The sequence below is a fragment of the Gymnodraco acuticeps genome, unplaced genomic scaffold (genome assembly GCF_902827175.1).
Source record: "Gymnodraco acuticeps unplaced genomic scaffold, fGymAcu1.1, whole genome shotgun sequence".
In the NCBI taxonomy this organism is placed as follows: domain Eukaryota; kingdom Metazoa; phylum Chordata; class Actinopteri; order Perciformes; family Bathydraconidae; genus Gymnodraco; species Gymnodraco acuticeps.
The window spans coordinates 367,501-386,346 of NW_022989883.1; the positions used below are offsets into that span (position 1 = coordinate 367,501).

At 42.0% G+C, this 18,846-nt stretch overlaps 2 protein-coding genes across 3 annotated transcripts in view; one reads left to right on the forward strand and one right to left on the reverse strand.

Annotated features, from left to right (window-relative positions):
• The window catches only part of top3a (DNA topoisomerase III alpha), an 18,122-nt gene extending 10,189 nt beyond the window's left edge, over positions 1-7,933 (reverse strand). For both annotated transcript variants that reach the window (XM_034199225.1, XM_034199217.1), the window contains exons 1-11: positions 7,386-7,933; positions 6,057-6,116; positions 5,883-5,956; positions 4,825-4,900; positions 4,440-4,548; positions 4,005-4,148; positions 3,633-3,803; positions 3,432-3,532; positions 1,943-2,017; positions 1,727-1,809; positions 252-462 (exon numbers count right to left, since the gene is read on the reverse strand). In XM_034199225.1, the coding sequence (XP_034055116.1) occupies positions 252-462; positions 1,727-1,809; positions 1,943-2,017; positions 3,432-3,532; positions 3,633-3,803; positions 4,005-4,148; positions 4,440-4,548; positions 4,825-4,900; positions 5,883-5,956; positions 6,057-6,116; positions 7,386-7,649 (1,368 nt within the window). In that variant the 5' untranslated portion in view covers positions 7,650-7,933. The remainder of the gene's footprint in view (positions 1-251; positions 463-1,726; positions 1,810-1,942; positions 2,018-3,431; positions 3,533-3,632; positions 3,804-4,004; positions 4,149-4,439; positions 4,549-4,824; positions 4,901-5,882; positions 5,957-6,056; positions 6,117-7,385) is intronic.
• A 798-nt stretch (positions 7,934-8,731) lies between these two features.
• smcr8a (Smith-Magenis syndrome chromosome region, candidate 8a) lies at positions 8,732-17,446 on the forward strand. The gene is given in 4 exon segments (XM_034199154.1): positions 8,732-10,363; positions 11,161-11,407; positions 11,409-12,868; positions 14,318-17,446. Coding segments are annotated over 4 exon segments (2,769 nt in total). The 5' UTR covers positions 8,732-9,761; the 3' UTR covers positions 14,778-17,446.
• The last annotated feature ends 1,400 nt before the right edge of the window (positions 17,447-18,846 follow it).

Consider the following 18,846-nt stretch of genomic DNA (forward strand, 5'->3'; position numbering starts at 1 on the left):
TCTGACCGGTGAAGAACCAGGCAAAATAGATGACAAAGCAACACACACCAGAAACGACTCAGTATGCGACTGTTGATGTTTGTTATTTACCTCGTTTATTTCACTCGGTGCGAGGTCTTCTCAAGGACTTCTCGCCCCGAGGTAAATAACAAACATCAACAGTCGCATACTGAGTTTCACGTCGTTTCTGGTGTGTGTTGCTCATGACTGGGCAGAGGGAAGATTTGAAGGTCTAGTTTCAGCAGACCTACCTGCAGAGAGTTGGCGAACTTGGTGGGGTGGATGGGGGGATGGGCTTGGTCAGATTTCTTTCCCTGTCGAGGGTTGGGACCCCCGGGCTGCTCCATCACCCGCTGAGCAAACTCCCCCCAGACCTGGCTGTGAGTCTGCTGCTCCACCAGGGGGCCGAGAGCCAGGTTCTCTGGGAAGATGTTGGTCTCTGTTCGAGGGTAGCTGATGTACCTGAAGAGAAACAAACACACAGTCATCTTCACGCAGACAATCTGAGAGGAAAAAGACCCTGCTGGTAAACTCTCAGACGCAGTGGCGAGCCGTCAGGGCCCTCTAGGCGCTCTCTGAGGGCCTAAGATAGTCTACAAAATAATATTTAAAAACATTAAAAAAAATAAAAAAAATAGTTATATTTTTCATTAGTTTTACCAAAATAACTTGATTTAACTGTATTTAAAATAACATTTCCAAAGAAATAAATCCTTCGAATCTGCCTGTTCAGTTTCTGTTTGAATGTGAAGGGTTAAATGAAAGAAGCTCGTCTCTGCTAGTGGGTTTTATTATCGCGGATTTTATGACAAGTTCCGCCCGCTGTGAAGCTTTTCTTGTTTCCATAGCAACAACAACTTCCTGTCAACAGCGTAAACTCGCCTTCAAAATAAAATGTCCATACAAAATAGGAAGCCAAGCCGAATTACACTTAAAACATATACAACTCCAACGAAAGTAACAAACACAATGCAATATCCTTTTCAATTTCAAAGAACACAAATTGGGTTATTTCCAGGTGTTGTTTTGTGTGGTAGAGGGTCGCTTTCATTGATGTGTTTTGCACCCCGGCCGTTGTTTTGATATTCCGCTGAAGTATACGCTGTGACCATTGACTGTATATATAAACGTATATGACGTAATAACTCTTTTTTTTTTTCGAGGGAAGGGGTGGAGTTCAGAGGGCCTGATTCAGTTACTTATACAGTGTTTATTACCTACAGTAGATGGCCAGGGTGGACAGGGGCAATATCATTTGATATTTTTCCAAGTTCTTGTGTTAATCTTACATTTCAGAATACTTTATATCTATATTGCACATTTTTACTTTATCTTCTTATGTTCATATTAATATATATATATATATATATTAATTTCTTGGCCTTTACCAATCATTGCTCATTGCGATTTGGAAATGACAAAATTAGGATTTTAATAAATATTCAGTTAATGAGGCAGCCCCTAGGCAATACAATGAAAAAATGAAATAGGCACTGTCCCTTTAATTCCCTGAAAGACATGACCCTGCCAGATCGCGAGAACAAAGATAGCCACGACTTTGAGGAAGTTTACAATCTACCAAAAAAAGACATGCCCACTGACAGAGCCTCTGAAACGGTGGCTTCACGATGAAACAAAAACAAACTACAGTGAAACTGATAAGGACAGTAAGCATGGTCGGACAAAACATTGCAGTATGAATGTAGATTACCCAGCATGCACTCACCCCTGGGTATAGAGCTTTTCTGCAATTTTCATCGTCTCTTTGGCGCTTATTTTTAGCTTTCGAGATGCAAGTTTCTCCATTTCCTGTTGGTCAGATGAAAGGAGAGGATTGTTGTCTACATGAAAACAGAAGCTGATACTTTACTGATACTGATACAGATGTGTGTTTTTAATGCAGATTATATTTGTGTGTTGTTTATTTGACTTGTGTTCTCACCACAGTGTCCAGAGGCAGCGGTCTCCACTTGCTCTTGGGTTTGCTGGTTACTGAGGAGACCGTTGCTATGGGATCCTGAAAATGAGTAAAGAGATATTCTGATGTGTACCTTTCAAAACGTGGCATTTGGCCCATTTTTATTCAGACAGATTGACAACACATTAAAATGTATGCTGTGTCCTCCAGCTCAGGTGAACAAGAGGCTGCAGGCACGCACGCACGCACGCACGCACAAACTGCTTTAATGTTCAAAAAGCTCTTTATTTTCCTCATACTGCCTGTGCTGCAGCACCTCTTGTCACCCTCTGTCTGAAACCAGAGCCCACTCTGCTCTGATTGGTAGCTGTTCGGCTCTGTTTTGATTGGTGAACCGCTTAGAGATAGACAGTTTTGTAGTAAAAATAAAAAAGGTACCAGCTCTTTACTTTTGTATATTCTTCTCTTCTTGGATGTTGTGTTTGATGAGGATAGTTAATATGTGTGTGTGTTGAGTGGTCGTTTCCATTTGCTTTGCATAGGCAGAGATGTTGTGGTAAACTAGCAAACAAGCTTACAAAAATGGCAACAAGTAAAGGTCCGAACAGCCCCACCAAAAATATGTTCCACCAGCCGCCACTGGTCCCTACACACCAAACTGACAGCAAAGAACACGTCCCGACGGAACACGACTGTTGTGTCGCCTCGCGTCTCTGCGTCTTGGCCATGTGTCGCACTGGAACACACCGCAAAGACTTCAGCCGACGGCCAAGTAGCACGTACGAACTGCGCATGCGTGAGTGGCAATAACTCTCCTTACCAGCAGGCGGCGGTAGTGTGTATTCGTTATTCAAAAGAGGCAACAACCGGAAGACAGACTGCCTGATAACCGAGAGAAGAAGAACAGACTGCATTTTCACTCTACAGGGAGAAGCTCACGGGGCTTTCCCGAACCTGTGTCGAGAGCTGGAGTTAAATGAAATCTCAGATTTGCCTTCTTAATCGTTTGTTTGGGTCCCTCACTTCCGTTTCGCTTCTCATGCACTGATTCGCTAAGCTGAACAGCCAATCACAGTGATTTCTTTGGCCGATGGCCTTCAGCCGACAGGCTCCCGATTCAACATGTTGAATCGGCGGCGGAAGGTGTCGGCACGGCCGAAAAGACACGACGGTGCGGTACACACCAAGACACACCAATCTGAGTAGGGCGACACGACGCTCATCGACGGCCCGACATCTATCGGCTTGGTGTGTAAGGGACTTAAATGCCAGTGTTGAAGAAGTTTAGGCTACAAAGCAATTCAAGTAAGCTTATTAATTAGTTACGAGAATAACTACATAACACATAAAAGTCCTATAAAGGAATTCAGGATAAAGAGGCAAATATGACCAATCCAAAGAGAAATATATCTTTTAGATTTTCAACGTTAAATTCACAAACAGAAACTATTAACAAAATATTTAACATATCAAACATCAATAACATAAAATACACTTAAAAACCGGCACATACCTCCATGCAGATCTGGTAGAGCACCAGGCAGGCTGTGTGGTGGAAGAGACGGTTTCTTTTCCAACTGAACTCCACAGACTCGTCCTCCACGTCGTGCAGCACTGAGACAGACCGATGAAGAGGAGTTCAGTGTGTGTGTGTGTGTGTGTGTGTGTGTGTGTGTGTGTGTGTGTGTGTGTGTGATTAGGCAGGAGTTTATACCTTTGATCTTGTAGAAAGTCTCCGGTATGAACGCCTGGATGGCTTTGAAGCGCTCCACCACGAAGCCCAGAGTGGGAAACTGACAGCTGCCGTACGAGATCAGCTGATTGGCCAGAGACTGAGGGAAGATCTTCTGCAGGCGCATGGTCTGGAAGCGAGTGAAGGACGCACCTGCGGAGAGGATGGGATAATGTGGATCATAACCACTAGTGTTGTACCATGGCCATCGCTTCCGTTGGAAAAACTTCCGGTCAATGTGTCCGGGAAATACCGGCTAATTATAACACTGATCATGGCTGAGGTGACATTTGACTAAGTCTACCAAATTGGGATTTTGCTGTATGAACAAGCTGTTTTCATGTGCAGTCTTACCTATTCGCAGGTCCAGCTCCTGACGCACGTCGACAGCATCGCTAACGTTAGCGTCCGGCTCGATTAGCGTCTCACAAGCTCTCCGGATGGAGTTGGGGGTGATCTCAGAAAACTTTGCCCGTAACACTTGCATATTTGGCTTCACTGAAAAAGCACACACACTATTATTAGGAGCGATTTGTGGGAAAATAAATATAACTCTGCTACATTTTAAACGGAATAAATACGATATTTTGGTGATCGGAGCCACTGGATTTTATTTCAGGCTAAGCTAAGCTAACCATATTCTAGATCCAGCTTTATATTGACAGTAGTATCAATGTTTTCATTTAACTCTCAGCAATAAACATATTTACCAAACTGTTGAATCATTCTCAAAAAGGGAGATGAAATCCACACAATAACAACACAACAACTCACACATCACTATCATACCTGCTTTGCAGACATCTATGATTTCAAAGCCAATGTTTTCTCCCTCTCTGTCACAATCGGTCCAGATGACTAAAGCCTGGCACTGCCTCGCCTCTTTCTCTAGTGTCCGCTAGAGACAGAGAGGAGCGGGGGGAAGAAGGAGAAAGTAAAGATTTAGAGGGAATGATTCAGGTATATTTCTATTATCCATAATCATTATTACTGTCTCTGACTCCACATAACAAAATGGTACAGCAGCTCATCCTGTTTTTCATTAATACAGAGTTAAAACAAACTATCACAGTTACAGTTATTTAAAGGAATTTTTTAGATTTCTTTAAATACAATGTAAGGATTAATTTTTGTAAATGTATGCGACTAATGGGAGGGTACTATATTAGCATACCTTGATTTGTATCATGTTATCTGGACAGTACTTCTCTACCTCAGCATCATATAACAGCACAGGACTGCAACTGTACCTAAAAGGAGGAAAGGAACAAATACCATCAGTTGTTATGACTAGGGATGGGTACCGAGCCCCGGTATTAAACGGGCCCCGGGGCTGAATTATTAAAGACCGTGGTACCGTTAAGCTCTGACGTTATCGGTCTTTTTATCGGTACTGGAGACATAAAATATATCATGTGTATTATTGCTACACAAACATTATATTGCAGTTTTAGTGTCGCCAACTCCGTTTCTAATATGAAAAAAGACTTATTATTTTTATTATTTTCGATATCCCCCGTCTGTATGCGAGGGGGCGGGGCAGTTTACACACACGCAGCTGCTACATGCATGCAACACACACACACGGCGGAGATGGCGGAGAGTGCTCCGAGGTGTGGTTAAACTTTACCCGTCTCGATGTGGACAATACTCGTTGCCAAAAGTGCAATAAGAGTTTAGCATGTGAGGGCGGTAACACGAGCAATGTGTCTAAACATTTAGCAAAAGTGCTCCACATCCAGACGGAGGAATGCACCGGGTTCCACTGTCTCTCTAGCAGCTCTGTAGCCCCGTCCACGAGTAACTTTTCCACGTCAGGTGTTATGTGCTAGCAGCAACACACGGAGTTAACTACATTATACAAACATGGGTTAATGATTAGAGGTAACTGAGTTATTTATTTTGTTAAAGTTTCAGCTATTCTGTTTACAGTCTGTCATCAGATTATTTAATACAATTTGTTAAAACATGTTGTTTCTTTTGATGTGAAATATTATGCATTTAATTTAAATAAAAAGCTATGTTAATTTTGTTCACAATTTGTTTAGTTAGTTTACCTTATTTCTTTCTCCAAAAGAACCGATAAGAGTACCGTTAAAAGACCGGACCGATAAGTGGTATCGATAAAAGTAGTAGTACCGTTAAAACCTTAACGATACCCATCCCTACTTATGATACAGTGTGATGCAGGAAATACCAAGAAAATCAAAAAAGGAATCCAGTTTTACTCACCACTTCTGATAATGTGCTTGAAAATCCAGACCCAGTAAATGGCCAGATACCGAGGTCATTGTTACCGTCACATTCTGGAGATGGATGGAGATATAAAGAGATATTTAAAGCACAAAAGAACAGACTTATAGGTGCTTGTGTGTAAAGGTCTTGTACTTTTCTTATAACACTTACCTGGCCAAAGAGATTATATTCATACTCGTAGATTTTATTAAACTTTGACATCCCTTCTCTCTAAAATGGAAAAGAAGACAATCAGTACTGAAGCAGACACACATAAAAATATAGAAATCTTAGAAACAGATTCACATTTATCATTTATATTACTATGCTCTGATTTCAGGAGATATACAGTAAGGATACACAGTCAGGTTATACAAGACGTTACTCCATATGGATTATAACACATACGATTTATATTTCAATGTTATGATCAGGTTTATTATTCACTGGATTAGCCAAAAAAAATTAGGGCCAATATTTCTATACACAGTTAATTTACTAAGTCCGAACATTTCCACGAGACGTAGCAACCCTTCCTTGATATGTTGAGGCTCGGCAGTTACTAGTTACTTTTCCACATATAATACCACATACAGTATAAACTGATATGGTATAATGCAGTACTGAACTACTAATCTACATCGTATTTCTAGTATCTTAATTTGGGCAAAATACAACAATAACATGCTCTTACATGTTTAAAAAGTACTTTTGATACTTGAAGTACATTTACTTATATTATTCTGAAATGGGCCCCTGTCCAGAATAGTACTTTTACTATTTGTACTTTAAGTACTTTTACTTAAATAACATTTTGAGATCAGGACTTTAACTTGTAATGAAGTACTCAAAGTAGGGCTGCTCGATTATGGCAAAAATCATAATCTCGATTATTTGGGTCAGTAATTGATATCACGATTATTAAAAACGATTATCCATTTATTGAAAAAAAAAATGTTGAACAATATGTTTTTAACAGTTGATTACCCTGAACTTTAAGTATAATTCAACTTAAAACACAATAAAATAAATAAATAATAAAAATAGAATTATTATTATAGAATAGTAAATAGATTCTGTATTATTTCCATACAGGTTTATGTATTCAGTTTGTTTTGATAGATACAAAACCAAGACACATGCTTAAAGGGACAGTTTCATCCCACAGGCCATAAGAATGTTAAACACCTGAACTTTTGAAAGAACATCCATAACATTCACCTGTTTGCAACTTATATATATCAATATTCCAATTACTTGTATATAGACTGCACTATTTCTATTCTATTCTATTTGTATTTACTTGCACTATTATCTGTTTAATTGTGTTGCACTGTTGGGGGCTCCTGTGACCTAAGAATGTTATTGTCATAACTACACTGTGTACACATGACAATAAAGGCCTTGAATCAGTGTTCCTTCTTTAAATACCGTAAAGCACTGAATTATAGCACTATCTGTTAGTGTATGTTACACAATGTGAGAGAAGACAGGACTCACCCTCCTCGCGTTGCCATCAGACATGATGGCTGCGATGCTTTTAGCCGCATCGTTCTTCTCAGCCACGCAGAGGACCCTCCGGATCTGACCCCGGACCTGCCCCTGGCCCCGGTTCATGTCTGCCTGCTGCGGTGGAGGAGGAGGAGGAGGAGGAATGTCAGCCAGACACCGGTCACTCTGCGCCGCACGGAAACACCTCCGAATGACCCCGAGCCGCTGCTGTAATCCGGGTCTAAGCGGAGATCTACCGAGCAGCGCTAGCATCCCTACCCGCTCTGAGGTGCAGAAGCGCCGGCTTCCTGCACGCTGACCTCCGACTGAACTGGATCCACTCTGTTAGCATGTTAGCTCACCGGCTAAAGACATTTCATCCACTCACTAAACCTACCACACAGTTGTAAAGTTGTGACAGCTGTTGACAAACTTCACTCACAACGAATTATAAAGTTAGAAAATGAATTCCGGTCTATCAAAAGTCTTTAATTAAAGGTTTAAGAGAAGCAGCATCGAGCATCGACCTTATGGACCAACTGTTAGCTCTGTTTACAAATTCCGCGCTCGACTGTCAAATAGTGCCGTAAAACTGTCGTAAAACTGTCGTAACGACAAAACGTCTGAATAAAACCAAATATATAAAAATTAATGTACAGTAATTTCATTATTTTAACTGATTGATTGATGCATACATGGTTGACGTGTTTTTATATTAATAATACGTTTTTCATAATAACTATTACAGTGTAAATATTAATGTTTCACTAATGTATTTCTCAAACAGATAATCCACCCTAAATCCAAAATTGTCACATGTACGAACCAAGACAGTAACTAACAAAAAAAGGTATTTAACATAATTTCCTCGGTATTTTTCCTACATTTTTACCTTTTTTAATTTTAGACGTCGTTTTTCTGAAATGTGAATAATTTCTGGAATGAATCCACCAAAACAATGTTATTTGCAGCATGGAGAGTGTTATGAAAAAGGCCATCAGTTTAAGATATAAACACGTTTCATTGCAGCTACATACTTTCCTAGTATCTTCGTTATAAGTTGTCTAGTACTTAGTAGATATAATAGAGACCCTGTTGTGACACCAATTGTGATTATTTGTTTAATTTCTAAAGCAATGCAGGTTCTTAATTCAAGCACAAAGTGTAGAAAATCCCACTGCACAGCCAACCCAGCCAAATAAACAAAATGTGAAAAATCCCAATATAAAAAATGTTGAGATTAAATTATATTTATCTAGTTTTCATACTAATACCATGTAATCATGATAAGCAAAATATATGAAATTTCAGTTTTAGGGTGGAATTCCTCCAGATGGGAAGTTGGGATTTGATCACCTGACAAGACTACAACCAGCTGGGTAAACATGGCGTCTGTCTCTGGATGTGAAAATTACATGTAGCGCTACAGGCTGTTAGCGGTGTGTGTGTGTCGCTCAGACGTCTCGCTTTTTAGCCCAAAACACAGAAACGTGGTGGAGACTACGCATGAAGAAATTAAGCTGAAAGAAGAGAGGTGCTTCAATGATGCTGCTGTGAAGAAAAAATTCTCTCTGATCATCATGAAGGGTCTGACGCCAGCACGGAGCCTCTGATTGGCGAAGGATAATTGCTTTTGTTAACAGATATTAGTATTTAATGTGGAGGAGGCTACGTTGAATTGATTTGAGACATATCAAGGATCTTGGACTCTCTTTAGCAGGGGCGCAGTTGGATTTGTTGGGCCCACTATGCTGTGGGACCCCCTTTTTTAAAATGGTATAATCCACTTGCTTTTTCCTTTTCTTAGTCTGGGAATCTCCAGGTTATTTTAACCTCACTGACAGGCAGAATGGTCCACCTGACAGCTGGTTTATGACTTTTTAACTGTGCTGTGTGTTGTGCTTCTGACTGGTTTGATGATACATTCAAGCCTTCAGCTGTTACTCTAAGGGACTTTTATTTTTTTTACCTCGTTTACTAATTTGCGTTGTGCCTTTGTAGTCATCTTTGCTGGACGCCTGTTTCAAGGGAGAGTAGTCACAGTACTAAATGATCCCCAATTGTAGAAATTGTGTCTAACAATGGACTGATGAATATCTAAACTCTTGGAGATTACTTTGTTACCCTGGCCAGTTTTATTGAAATCAACATTTCTTGATCTTCTGAGATCTCTTTTTAGTGAGTCATGTCAGCAGACCCATCTTGTGGATAGCAAATACAAATATTTGAGTGATTATTATAGGTCAAAATATCCTCAAACAACACCTCTAGTCCTTTCCTTTCTCTAGGAATCTCTTACAGGCAGAATGGTCCACCTGACAGCTGGTTTATGACTCTTTCCTGTGCTGCTCTGTGTTTTCTCATGCCTTGCTCATCAACACAACTATGATAGGCTCACCTGACGTGGTGGCTTTCACTAAAGAGGATGATTTTGGGCAGGCAGATCCCGACCCCTGGGCCATCCCCGAGGAGTTTTCTGTCCCTCTATCTCCAATCTCTGACTCCAACCCCTGGGCTAAAACCTCCTACGCCAAGTTCACCAAAGACTTCATCCTCATCTCCGAGTTCTCCGAGCAGGTCGGCCCTCAGCCTCTCCTCACCATCCCCGAAGACCCCAAAGTCTGCGGCACCTTCGACCTCAACTACTTCTCCCTGCGCATCATGTCGGTGGACTACCAAGCCTCCTTTGTGGGGCATCCGCCCGGCAGTGGGTACCCGAGGCTCAGCTTTGTGGAGGACTCCAGGGTGGTGCTGGGAGACTCAAAGGAAGGAGCGTTTGCATACGTCCATCACCTCACGCTTTACGACCTGGAGGCGAGGGGCTTCGTGCGACCGTTCTGCATGGCGTACGTCTCGGCTGACGAGAGGAAAATCATGCTGCAGTTTCAGGAGCTTTCCCTCCGCTTCTCTCAGGCGTCCGAGTGTCTGAAGGCTGGGAACAGGAGGGCGTTTGCCAAGGAGCTCCAGAGGAAGCTGCGGGATCTGGAGTAAGAACTTCCATATAACTTCCTACTTGCTAATATATTATCTGATATCTTTTCAAATCTGTGTTTCAATCATTTAAGTAAAGAGTGAATAGAAAAAACATTGACATTTTGTCAAAGGCATTAATGGACAATCCATTTTCGGGCCCTGGTACAAAAAATTGTTGTTGGCCCCTTTTAGACCCCGAATTATTTCTACTCCTTATTGTGTTTTGACTATGTTTCCACCCTTTTTAATGGATTACTTCTCCCAGAAAATCATCCATTGTGTATCATTTACTCACGCCATGTTATCTTGTGTTCTTGAAGAAAAGCATTGTTTTTATTGCATGCCTCCATGGTGAACAAGGAATTAGGAAGAACAAGGAATAGTCTTGATGAATTGACATAAATGGGGTTTACCAAAAGCAAAATCTTATCAAAACATAAGCTTACAAACTCTCAAACAACTCATGCATTTATCAAGTTGTATGCTCACACGCAACTACCTAAACATATGCATTTTCACCTGAATCTTACTATTTAATACACTTTATGGAAATCAATCAAAACATTTAGAGATATTTTATTCACTAGCTAAATTATGTACCAACAGACGAGTATTACCTCCCTAGAGTTGATTGCATGGTTTAAAACACAACTAGCTAAGGAACCCTAACCCTAATCTCACAGTTTTTGAGGTCCCATGTCACCGGTTTATAGTATTTCTTGTGCAGTAGTTTCCTGATAACGCAGAGGCTCCTCTTAGGAAAAAACACACCCTATATTCCCCTTTCTAATTGTGTTTTTCCTCCCCTCAGGTACACTCACTCGGTGCTGCAGAGGGAGGAGGGTCTGCAGAGAGAGGCTGGGACTCAGCGCATGTACTCCGCTCACGCTGTGGAGAAAGCCAACGAGCTCGCTAACGTGGAAAAAAGCATCTACGAACACCGAGACCTGCTTAGACAGATCAGCTCCTACAATAAACGTCCGCGCCGAGACCCTCAAGCCGTCAGCTGCCAGAGGTGCATCAACGAGTGCTTGATCGAATGCGAGCAGCTGATAGACAAAATATGCAAAGCTTGCCAGGCCTTTTAGCTACAATGACAAAGATGAAACGGGGCAGGCCATCGATGCTGGAGGTGACGAAGAAGGGGATGATGAAGGCGTTAAGCGAAGGCCGTCCTACACGCCACAGCTGATCAAAGCCAAGTCTGCAAAGTGTTTCGACAAACGCCTGAAGACCCTGCCGGAGCTGTGCGACGTTACTTTCTACGACGCCACCGTGACGCTCCTGAAGGACACGGAGAAGGGTTTCCGGGGGGATCTTTGCTACCTTCACACACAACGCCTGGACAAGGCACTACGCAGGAAACAGAGAGTTACCAACTTCCTGTTTGAGGAGGACCTCGGGGATGACGATGAAGAGGATGAAAGGGGGACCCTGAGACCATTCTGTGCTGTGAACCATGCTGTAGATAACGATACTCCTTTAAATCCACCTCATATTGTGCTTGGAACAGAACCTCTAGTGTTGGATGATCTGGAGCCTCCGGATCCTCTCAACCCCGGCCATACTTCAGAGACCGAACCTGGGCTTGTGGAGAGCCATCTGGAGTCCTCCCCTTCAGATCAAACTCTGGAGACTCAAGGGAGCTCAGAAGGGAACAAAGGAAGCTTCAGCAGCGATAAGAGCGGACTGGATCTCGCAGAGAAGCAACTGAATCGGGCTAAATCACAAGCTCCTGATCCTGATTGTGAACTGACCAATGAACCGGACATGGAGAGGGAAAGCAGCAGCGAAGATTTGGAGACAACCGCTGGGGATGATGATGGAGACGGGACTCCTGTGTCACTTCTGGAGGTTGTGTCCGAGCTGGAGGCCAGCAGAGAAGACGAGTGTGAAGTAATAACTGACGGGGCTTCGGATATATTGATTCCTTTGGACTCTGCTTGCTGTATGGCCCAGGAGGGTTTCCTTTACGAAGCTTCTCCAGCAGAGAGAACTCCTTGTGTTGGCCAAAGCTCCAACTCGCAATCCCCAGTTGTCAACCAGGAGCCTCAGGCCCTTCTCCCCCTCCAGAACGACTACACGGTGGGTTCTCCGGGCTCAGAAAGCCCCGCCACTGGACTGGAGTTGCCTGTTGGGCTCCTCGGAGATGCCGTTTCCCGAACCTCATTGGAGGAAGGGTCAGACTGTACCATGAGTGCTTCTACAGGGTCCGATCGGGCTGCTTCACCTCTTGGCTACGGGGGAGTTGTGACCCTGCGCCAGAGGAAGAAGGCCGGACAAGGAGCGCTGAAGTTTGTGCGGCAGTATCCGTTTGCCATGCAGGCGCTGTGGTGTCTGCTGAGCGGCCGCACGCTGGTGGTGCTCGGGGCCGACGAGGGGAGGGTCCGCCGGCTCGTTTCTGCTCTCGCTCTCTTTGTGCCGGCGCCGGGGAAATGTGGCGAGAGAGTTCAAGCCTGGCTGTCCTGTCCCTTCACCCTCACCGACCTGCAGAGGTGGAAACTCATTGGCTTACAAAGGTATTTCCAATTTCTATTAAAAGCATTTTAAGTAAAACTCTTTGATGAAGATGGTGTATGTTCCCAACGTTTCAAAAACCTGTAACAAACTACAGGAAAGAGAAAACCCCTAAAACTATAATAGGGCCCCTTTAATATAAATAAATGGACAGGTTTATAATTTGTCAAATTAATATTGTAATTTATTTAAGTTTGAGCTAACTTTAAGACTTGTTATAATGCAAGGTATTTTTATCCATAATATAATAACAATGTTTTTATTAATAATATAATTCGGCAAATAAACAAATAAACTTGTCAAATACATGCAGAATACATCCAAATACATCCAAAATGCTGTAGCTTTTAATTATTATTATTAAGTAATATTTAAATGGAAATTCTACGGTCAGATAACTGTAACTAAAAGATGTACTAAAAATAAAATGTTTGCTTATAAAACACAGAACATTTGTGATGAATTGTGATAACGTTTTGCTAAACACTGCAAGATTTACTTCAGGTCTTCAACATTTTTAGTTTTTTTTTAGCTAGAAAACCAACTTTTCTTTGAGAATTCAAGGTAACAGTATGAGTAATTCCCTCTTTGTACTTCACATCAAACCCTACTATACAGTTACTCATCCTGTGTGACTCATTCCTCGATGACTCACGCAAAAAACGATTCAACTGTTAACCCTCCGGCCTCAAATCCGTCCTTCAGATTATTTTCCATTTCGCTCATCTTCGTAATGATTGTGGGTTTCAGAGTAATCCAATATTTTTGCCTTAAGAGAAGAGACCACATCTTAATGAACACATTTCTTTGTAGATAAAGTTGTAGGAGTTGAGTGAGTCAGAAGTCAGGGGGGGGGGTCTGGTGGGATTATGACGTGGATTTTATATCCGATCAGAAACCTCTGGGTGTATTTATCATATTGGTTCAGTAGATGCTCATAGCTTAAGATCATGACACCTCTGTGAAATGTTACCCTGGATTTTATTCATTTTACACCAGATTTTCAATTTTGGGCGTCTTTGCGCACAAACCAGTAATGTATGTCATAGCTATTTAGTTGTAGTTAAATCATAACGAGTACAAAAGAGACACACCAAAAATTACAGAATTGTACAGACAAAACATTAAACAAATTATAGGAGGTAAATGTTATATGTGGACCATGATGTGGATGTATATATTAGTGGCTTTAAATTAATGTGTGTGTGTGTGTGTGTGTGTGTGTGTGTGTGTGTGTGTGTGTGTGTGTGTGTGTGTGTGTGGTGTGTGTGTGTGTGTGTGTGTGTGTGTGTGTGTGTGTGTGTGTGTGTGTGTTTGATGATGTGTGTGTGTTGTGTGTGTGTGTGTGATGTGTGTGTGTGTGTGTGGTGTGTGTGTGTGTGTGTGTGTGTGTGTGTGTGTGTGTGTGTGTGTGTGTGGGGTGTGTTTGTGTGTGTGTGTCCCACCCACAGAGTGGCGTCCCCTGTCGGCTCCAGCATGCTTTACTCTCTGTCGCGCTACAGCCGCTACATCTCCATCCTGGACGTCGACCAGAAAACGCTGCGCTGTCCTCCGTACCGAGGCCAGCTGCTTGCCAACATCGCCGACCATCGCACCTCCATCCGCCGCGGCTCCACCTTCTTCCTCCACCTGCAGAGCACGCTGTGTGAGATGGCAGCCAAGGCCTTCCTGTTGACCTTCACCCACCACCTGCACCTCCCCGTCAGCTGCACCGAGGGGCCGGAGGGGGTGGAGGGCCGGCGCCGCTGCTTCCTGCAGGGACAGCTGGGTCTGGGGCACCAGGACAGCCAGATCCTGCTCTACCTCAGCCAGCTCGTCACGCAGCACTACCTGCAACCCGCCACCGGGGGCAGCGCAGCGGCAACCAGCTTCACCTTCAACTACACCACCAGCGTTTTATACAAAATCTGATTTGAACCTGAGGATTCCCACATATAGTTTTAGCAAATATCATCATTGACTCTTTGTTTTTAAATGGACCAAATGAGGATTTTAAAGAGGGCCAGGAAGAACTCTTAAATGGTTTTCGTTTAATTTAGTGTTTAATCTGTCTTTCTCTCTGCCTTGCTGTCTTTTTGTCTTGTCGTCCTTCTTCCTCAACGGGAAGGAAAACGGAGACAGTTGTGAATGTCAGTGAGCATTTGTTTAGCAAATATCATCGTCGACTCTTTGTTTTTAAATGGACCAAAGGATAATTTTAAAGAGAGCCACGCTCAGTTTTATTTCCAGGAAAACCTCTTAAATAGTTATCGTTTTATTTAGTGTGTAAGCTGTCTTTCTCTCTGCCTTGCTGTCTTTTTGTCTTGTCGTCCTTCTTCCTCTACGGGGAGGAAAACGGAGACAGTTGTGAATGTCAGTGAGCATTTTGTCTGTATTTGGTCCAGAACACAATCACAAACCAAACACAGCAAATGAAGGTCAGTCGTACTTATTGTCATTGTGTGTTTTAATGGAAATGTTACTTGCGCTGGCTTGTTTAGGGTCAGTTCCGCCCTTTCTCCTCACCACACACACACACACACACACACACACACACACACACACACACACACACACACACACACACACACACACACACACACACACACACACACACACACACACACACACACACACACACACCACACACACACACACACACTCTGTGTTAGCTAACCACAGCTCTGTGTTGACATCCACCAATCACAGTTGACAGCTATGATAATCTTAGCTATGTATTTTAAGGATTACTGCAACATTCTCACGTACGCTGACATTATCTGCCCGTGAAATCTTATCAACAGGCTTATCACAGCTGGTTTTGTGACATGCCTCTCTTCCAAATCAACCTCCTGAAGCCTATTCCTTTTTTATATTTCTTTTATGAGCCAATTTCAAACGCACATTCCTGCAGCAATCTTCATTTTATATCCAAATAGAGACACAATGTTGGATGTAAGCTGAGTGGATTTGTGGGCATGGATTAAACATTCCTTACCTTAAATTGGTGATGCATGAGAAAGTAATATGTGCTGCGTGAACTACACACGGAGAGCCCCATGTGATATTTGCATGTCCGGAAATCATACTCACCCATGTTGGGCCGGTGTCACTATTAAGAGCTCGCGGAGCATTTTCATGGATATTACTCACACCGTGCAGGAAATGTACTCAAACCTAAATGTAGTGAATTTCACTGTTGTCTTAAAAGTTGTCTGAGAGTGTTGTGGTGTCAGCATGAGACTGTCTTGTGCTCGGGTGAATCACCGTGTTGATAATATTTCTGTTTCGTTGTAATTGGATGAAGATGCTGAAAGAGTTTGAGGTGACGGGGATGATGTTCTACAGAGTTTATTATAGGGGAAAGAATGATTTCCTGTGCCATCGAAAACGAGCTAACTTGAATTAGGACAGCTGCCTATTATTTATTTTTCTTCTGAGCAGCCATTGCTGGATGTGTGATAGGAAACAAAACGTGTGTGTATTTATTGCTTTAGGACAAATTTGGATTATGACCATCATGATAAGTACGCTTCGATTTTCTCTTCGCATTCTGGAGAAAAAAAGGAAATCTTTTACAGGCCTTATTATGCTTTTTGGGGTTTTCCCTTTCCTCTAGTGTGCTACAAGGGTTTTTAGTGCATGTAAATGGTAAAGGCTAAATTCCCAAAATGTCTCTCCCACACACTCCGCCCTCTGCCTGAAACACCTCCGTTGGACTCCTATTGTTTACTTCCGTGACATATTGACACGGAAGTATCACTATCTAACATTCGTGCTCCCAGTGGCTCCAACATATTGAATGTGATAGGCTAAGGGGCGGGACATATCTTAGTATTTGACCAATCACATCCGAGCTGGCCAACTAACCAATCAGAGCAGACTGGGCTCTGGTTTCAGACAGAGGGTGAAAAGAGGTGCTGCAGCACAGGCAGTATGTCACAGGAGAGGAACTAAATACAAATATTAACCAGAAAATCAGCATAATAGGGCCCCTTTAAGTTTCTGCCACATCGGCCAGTTTAACACTTAAGAAGCGTATCGATGGTATTTCCAGATTTGACTAATTCTGTGGCGTCAGTATTGGAGATGTAATTCCGTATCTTAGAATGGTAAATGTACTTGTGACTGCATGGTCAGACGTTTATTGTGAAAGGTCAAAAGAACGTGGCATCGCGGCTGCTGCCCTTCCTGCTTCGAAAAGACACTTTTTAATTTGAACTCACAGCAACCTTACATTTTTAACTCTAATGTAATATTTCAGTTTAATGCTCAATATTTTTTTTGCCAAGTGATGTATTTTTAATATTTCTTTAATGCTTGAATAACACATTTTACTGCTATTTTTTTTAAAGTTTCCTCCCTATAATGCAAAAAGGTGAATGTAATCTGATAAGCCATACCACAGTGTGCTTAACACGTCGTCACTCAGTGTCCTTATGTTGCCATGTCATGCCCACCTTTTGTATCATCACGAGGGGGTGTCGTGCTCACTTGAGGCGGCGTTGATGCCATTGATCTGACTAAAGCACGTTGTGAATGTCTTTGCCGCTTAATGTAAATGTTGATATTCATTTATCCCATTAAATTATTTGAATCCATTTCCTTTTGTGTATGTGGATCATGGTCTCTCTCTCTCTCTCTCTCTCTCTCTCTCTCTCTCTCTGTCTCTGTCTCTCTCTCTCTCTCTCTCTCTCTCTGTCTCTGTCTCTCTCTCTCTCTCTCTCTCTCTCTCTCTCTCTCTCTGTGTGTGTGTGTGTGTGTGTGAGATACTGACAGAAAGCTTCCCTCAGATCTTCAGTAAACACTCCAACAGTCATGTGTGACTTGCTTTGGCGATGACGGATGTGGGAGAGTTGAGGTGTCATGAATAATAAATGCTGTGAAAGCTAATTGCTCTGCTGGAGATCAAGTAGAAATACTCTGTTAGAATGTGAAGTCCTGCATTCAAAATGTATTTCAATTAGTATTAGCATCAAAAGTACTACCAGATGTAAATGGATTCATTATTATGAAATGTATTTATTATAAAATAATTATTCATTCATGCTTTGAGTATCTGGAAAAGCGCCAAAATAAATGTAATGAATTATTATTATGCAGAATCGCTCATGTCAGAATACATCTACTATTGGATTCTTTTTATTGATGCATTCATGTGTTCATTAATTTAATATTGCAACTAGAAAATGTGGAACAAATGTTAATCACATAGTTAAATGTATAATATATATTGATCGTATATGTTAAACCTAAAACTGCGAAGTAATGACTCAAGTTATCCACAAGAAGATATTTGACTCCAAATTGTAATGGAGTAGAAGTGTAGGGTAGTAACACTAATTAAATACTTCAGAAAACTACTTCATTGTAATTTGGTACGGTGCTCAAGCAAATGTACATAGTTATATTACTCTACTGAAAAATATTACAAAAGTGTGGTTTTGGCTGTTGGTGGTGAGGAAAGGGATAGTGCTAAATAAAATTATCAATCTATCAGTAAAAATGTGCGTTATTGTCTTTGATGAACATGGAAAAAGCCAATAAAGTTATTCAAAACTCCCCTCCACAAACAAATATTTTGTTCCTATATTTGAATGTTTGGGTTTCACTTTACAGAAAGATGTTTCTGCAGATTGCCACTAGAAGGATATTTCCATCATAATTCAAGTGAGTATTTCATACCTTAAAGGTGGGGTAGGTAAGAATGGAGAACCCAGCTCGAGTGCGCTAGAATTTGAAAGTACGCAACCAAAAAAATCTGCCCCTTCCTTCAGACTTCCTCATAGAGCCCCTCCTCCAACACACACATGACCAATGAGGGCACGAGCACCAGATGGAAGGCTGACAGGCAGGTAGGCCATCCAGTTACTTTTTATTAATGTATTTATTGTCAAAGCACTTCATGTATTCATTGCTATCGGGATGTTAAGAGCATTCCATGGAATATAACACGTGTTTCTGAAGTGAATTACCTACCCCACCTTTAAGTGAATCATGA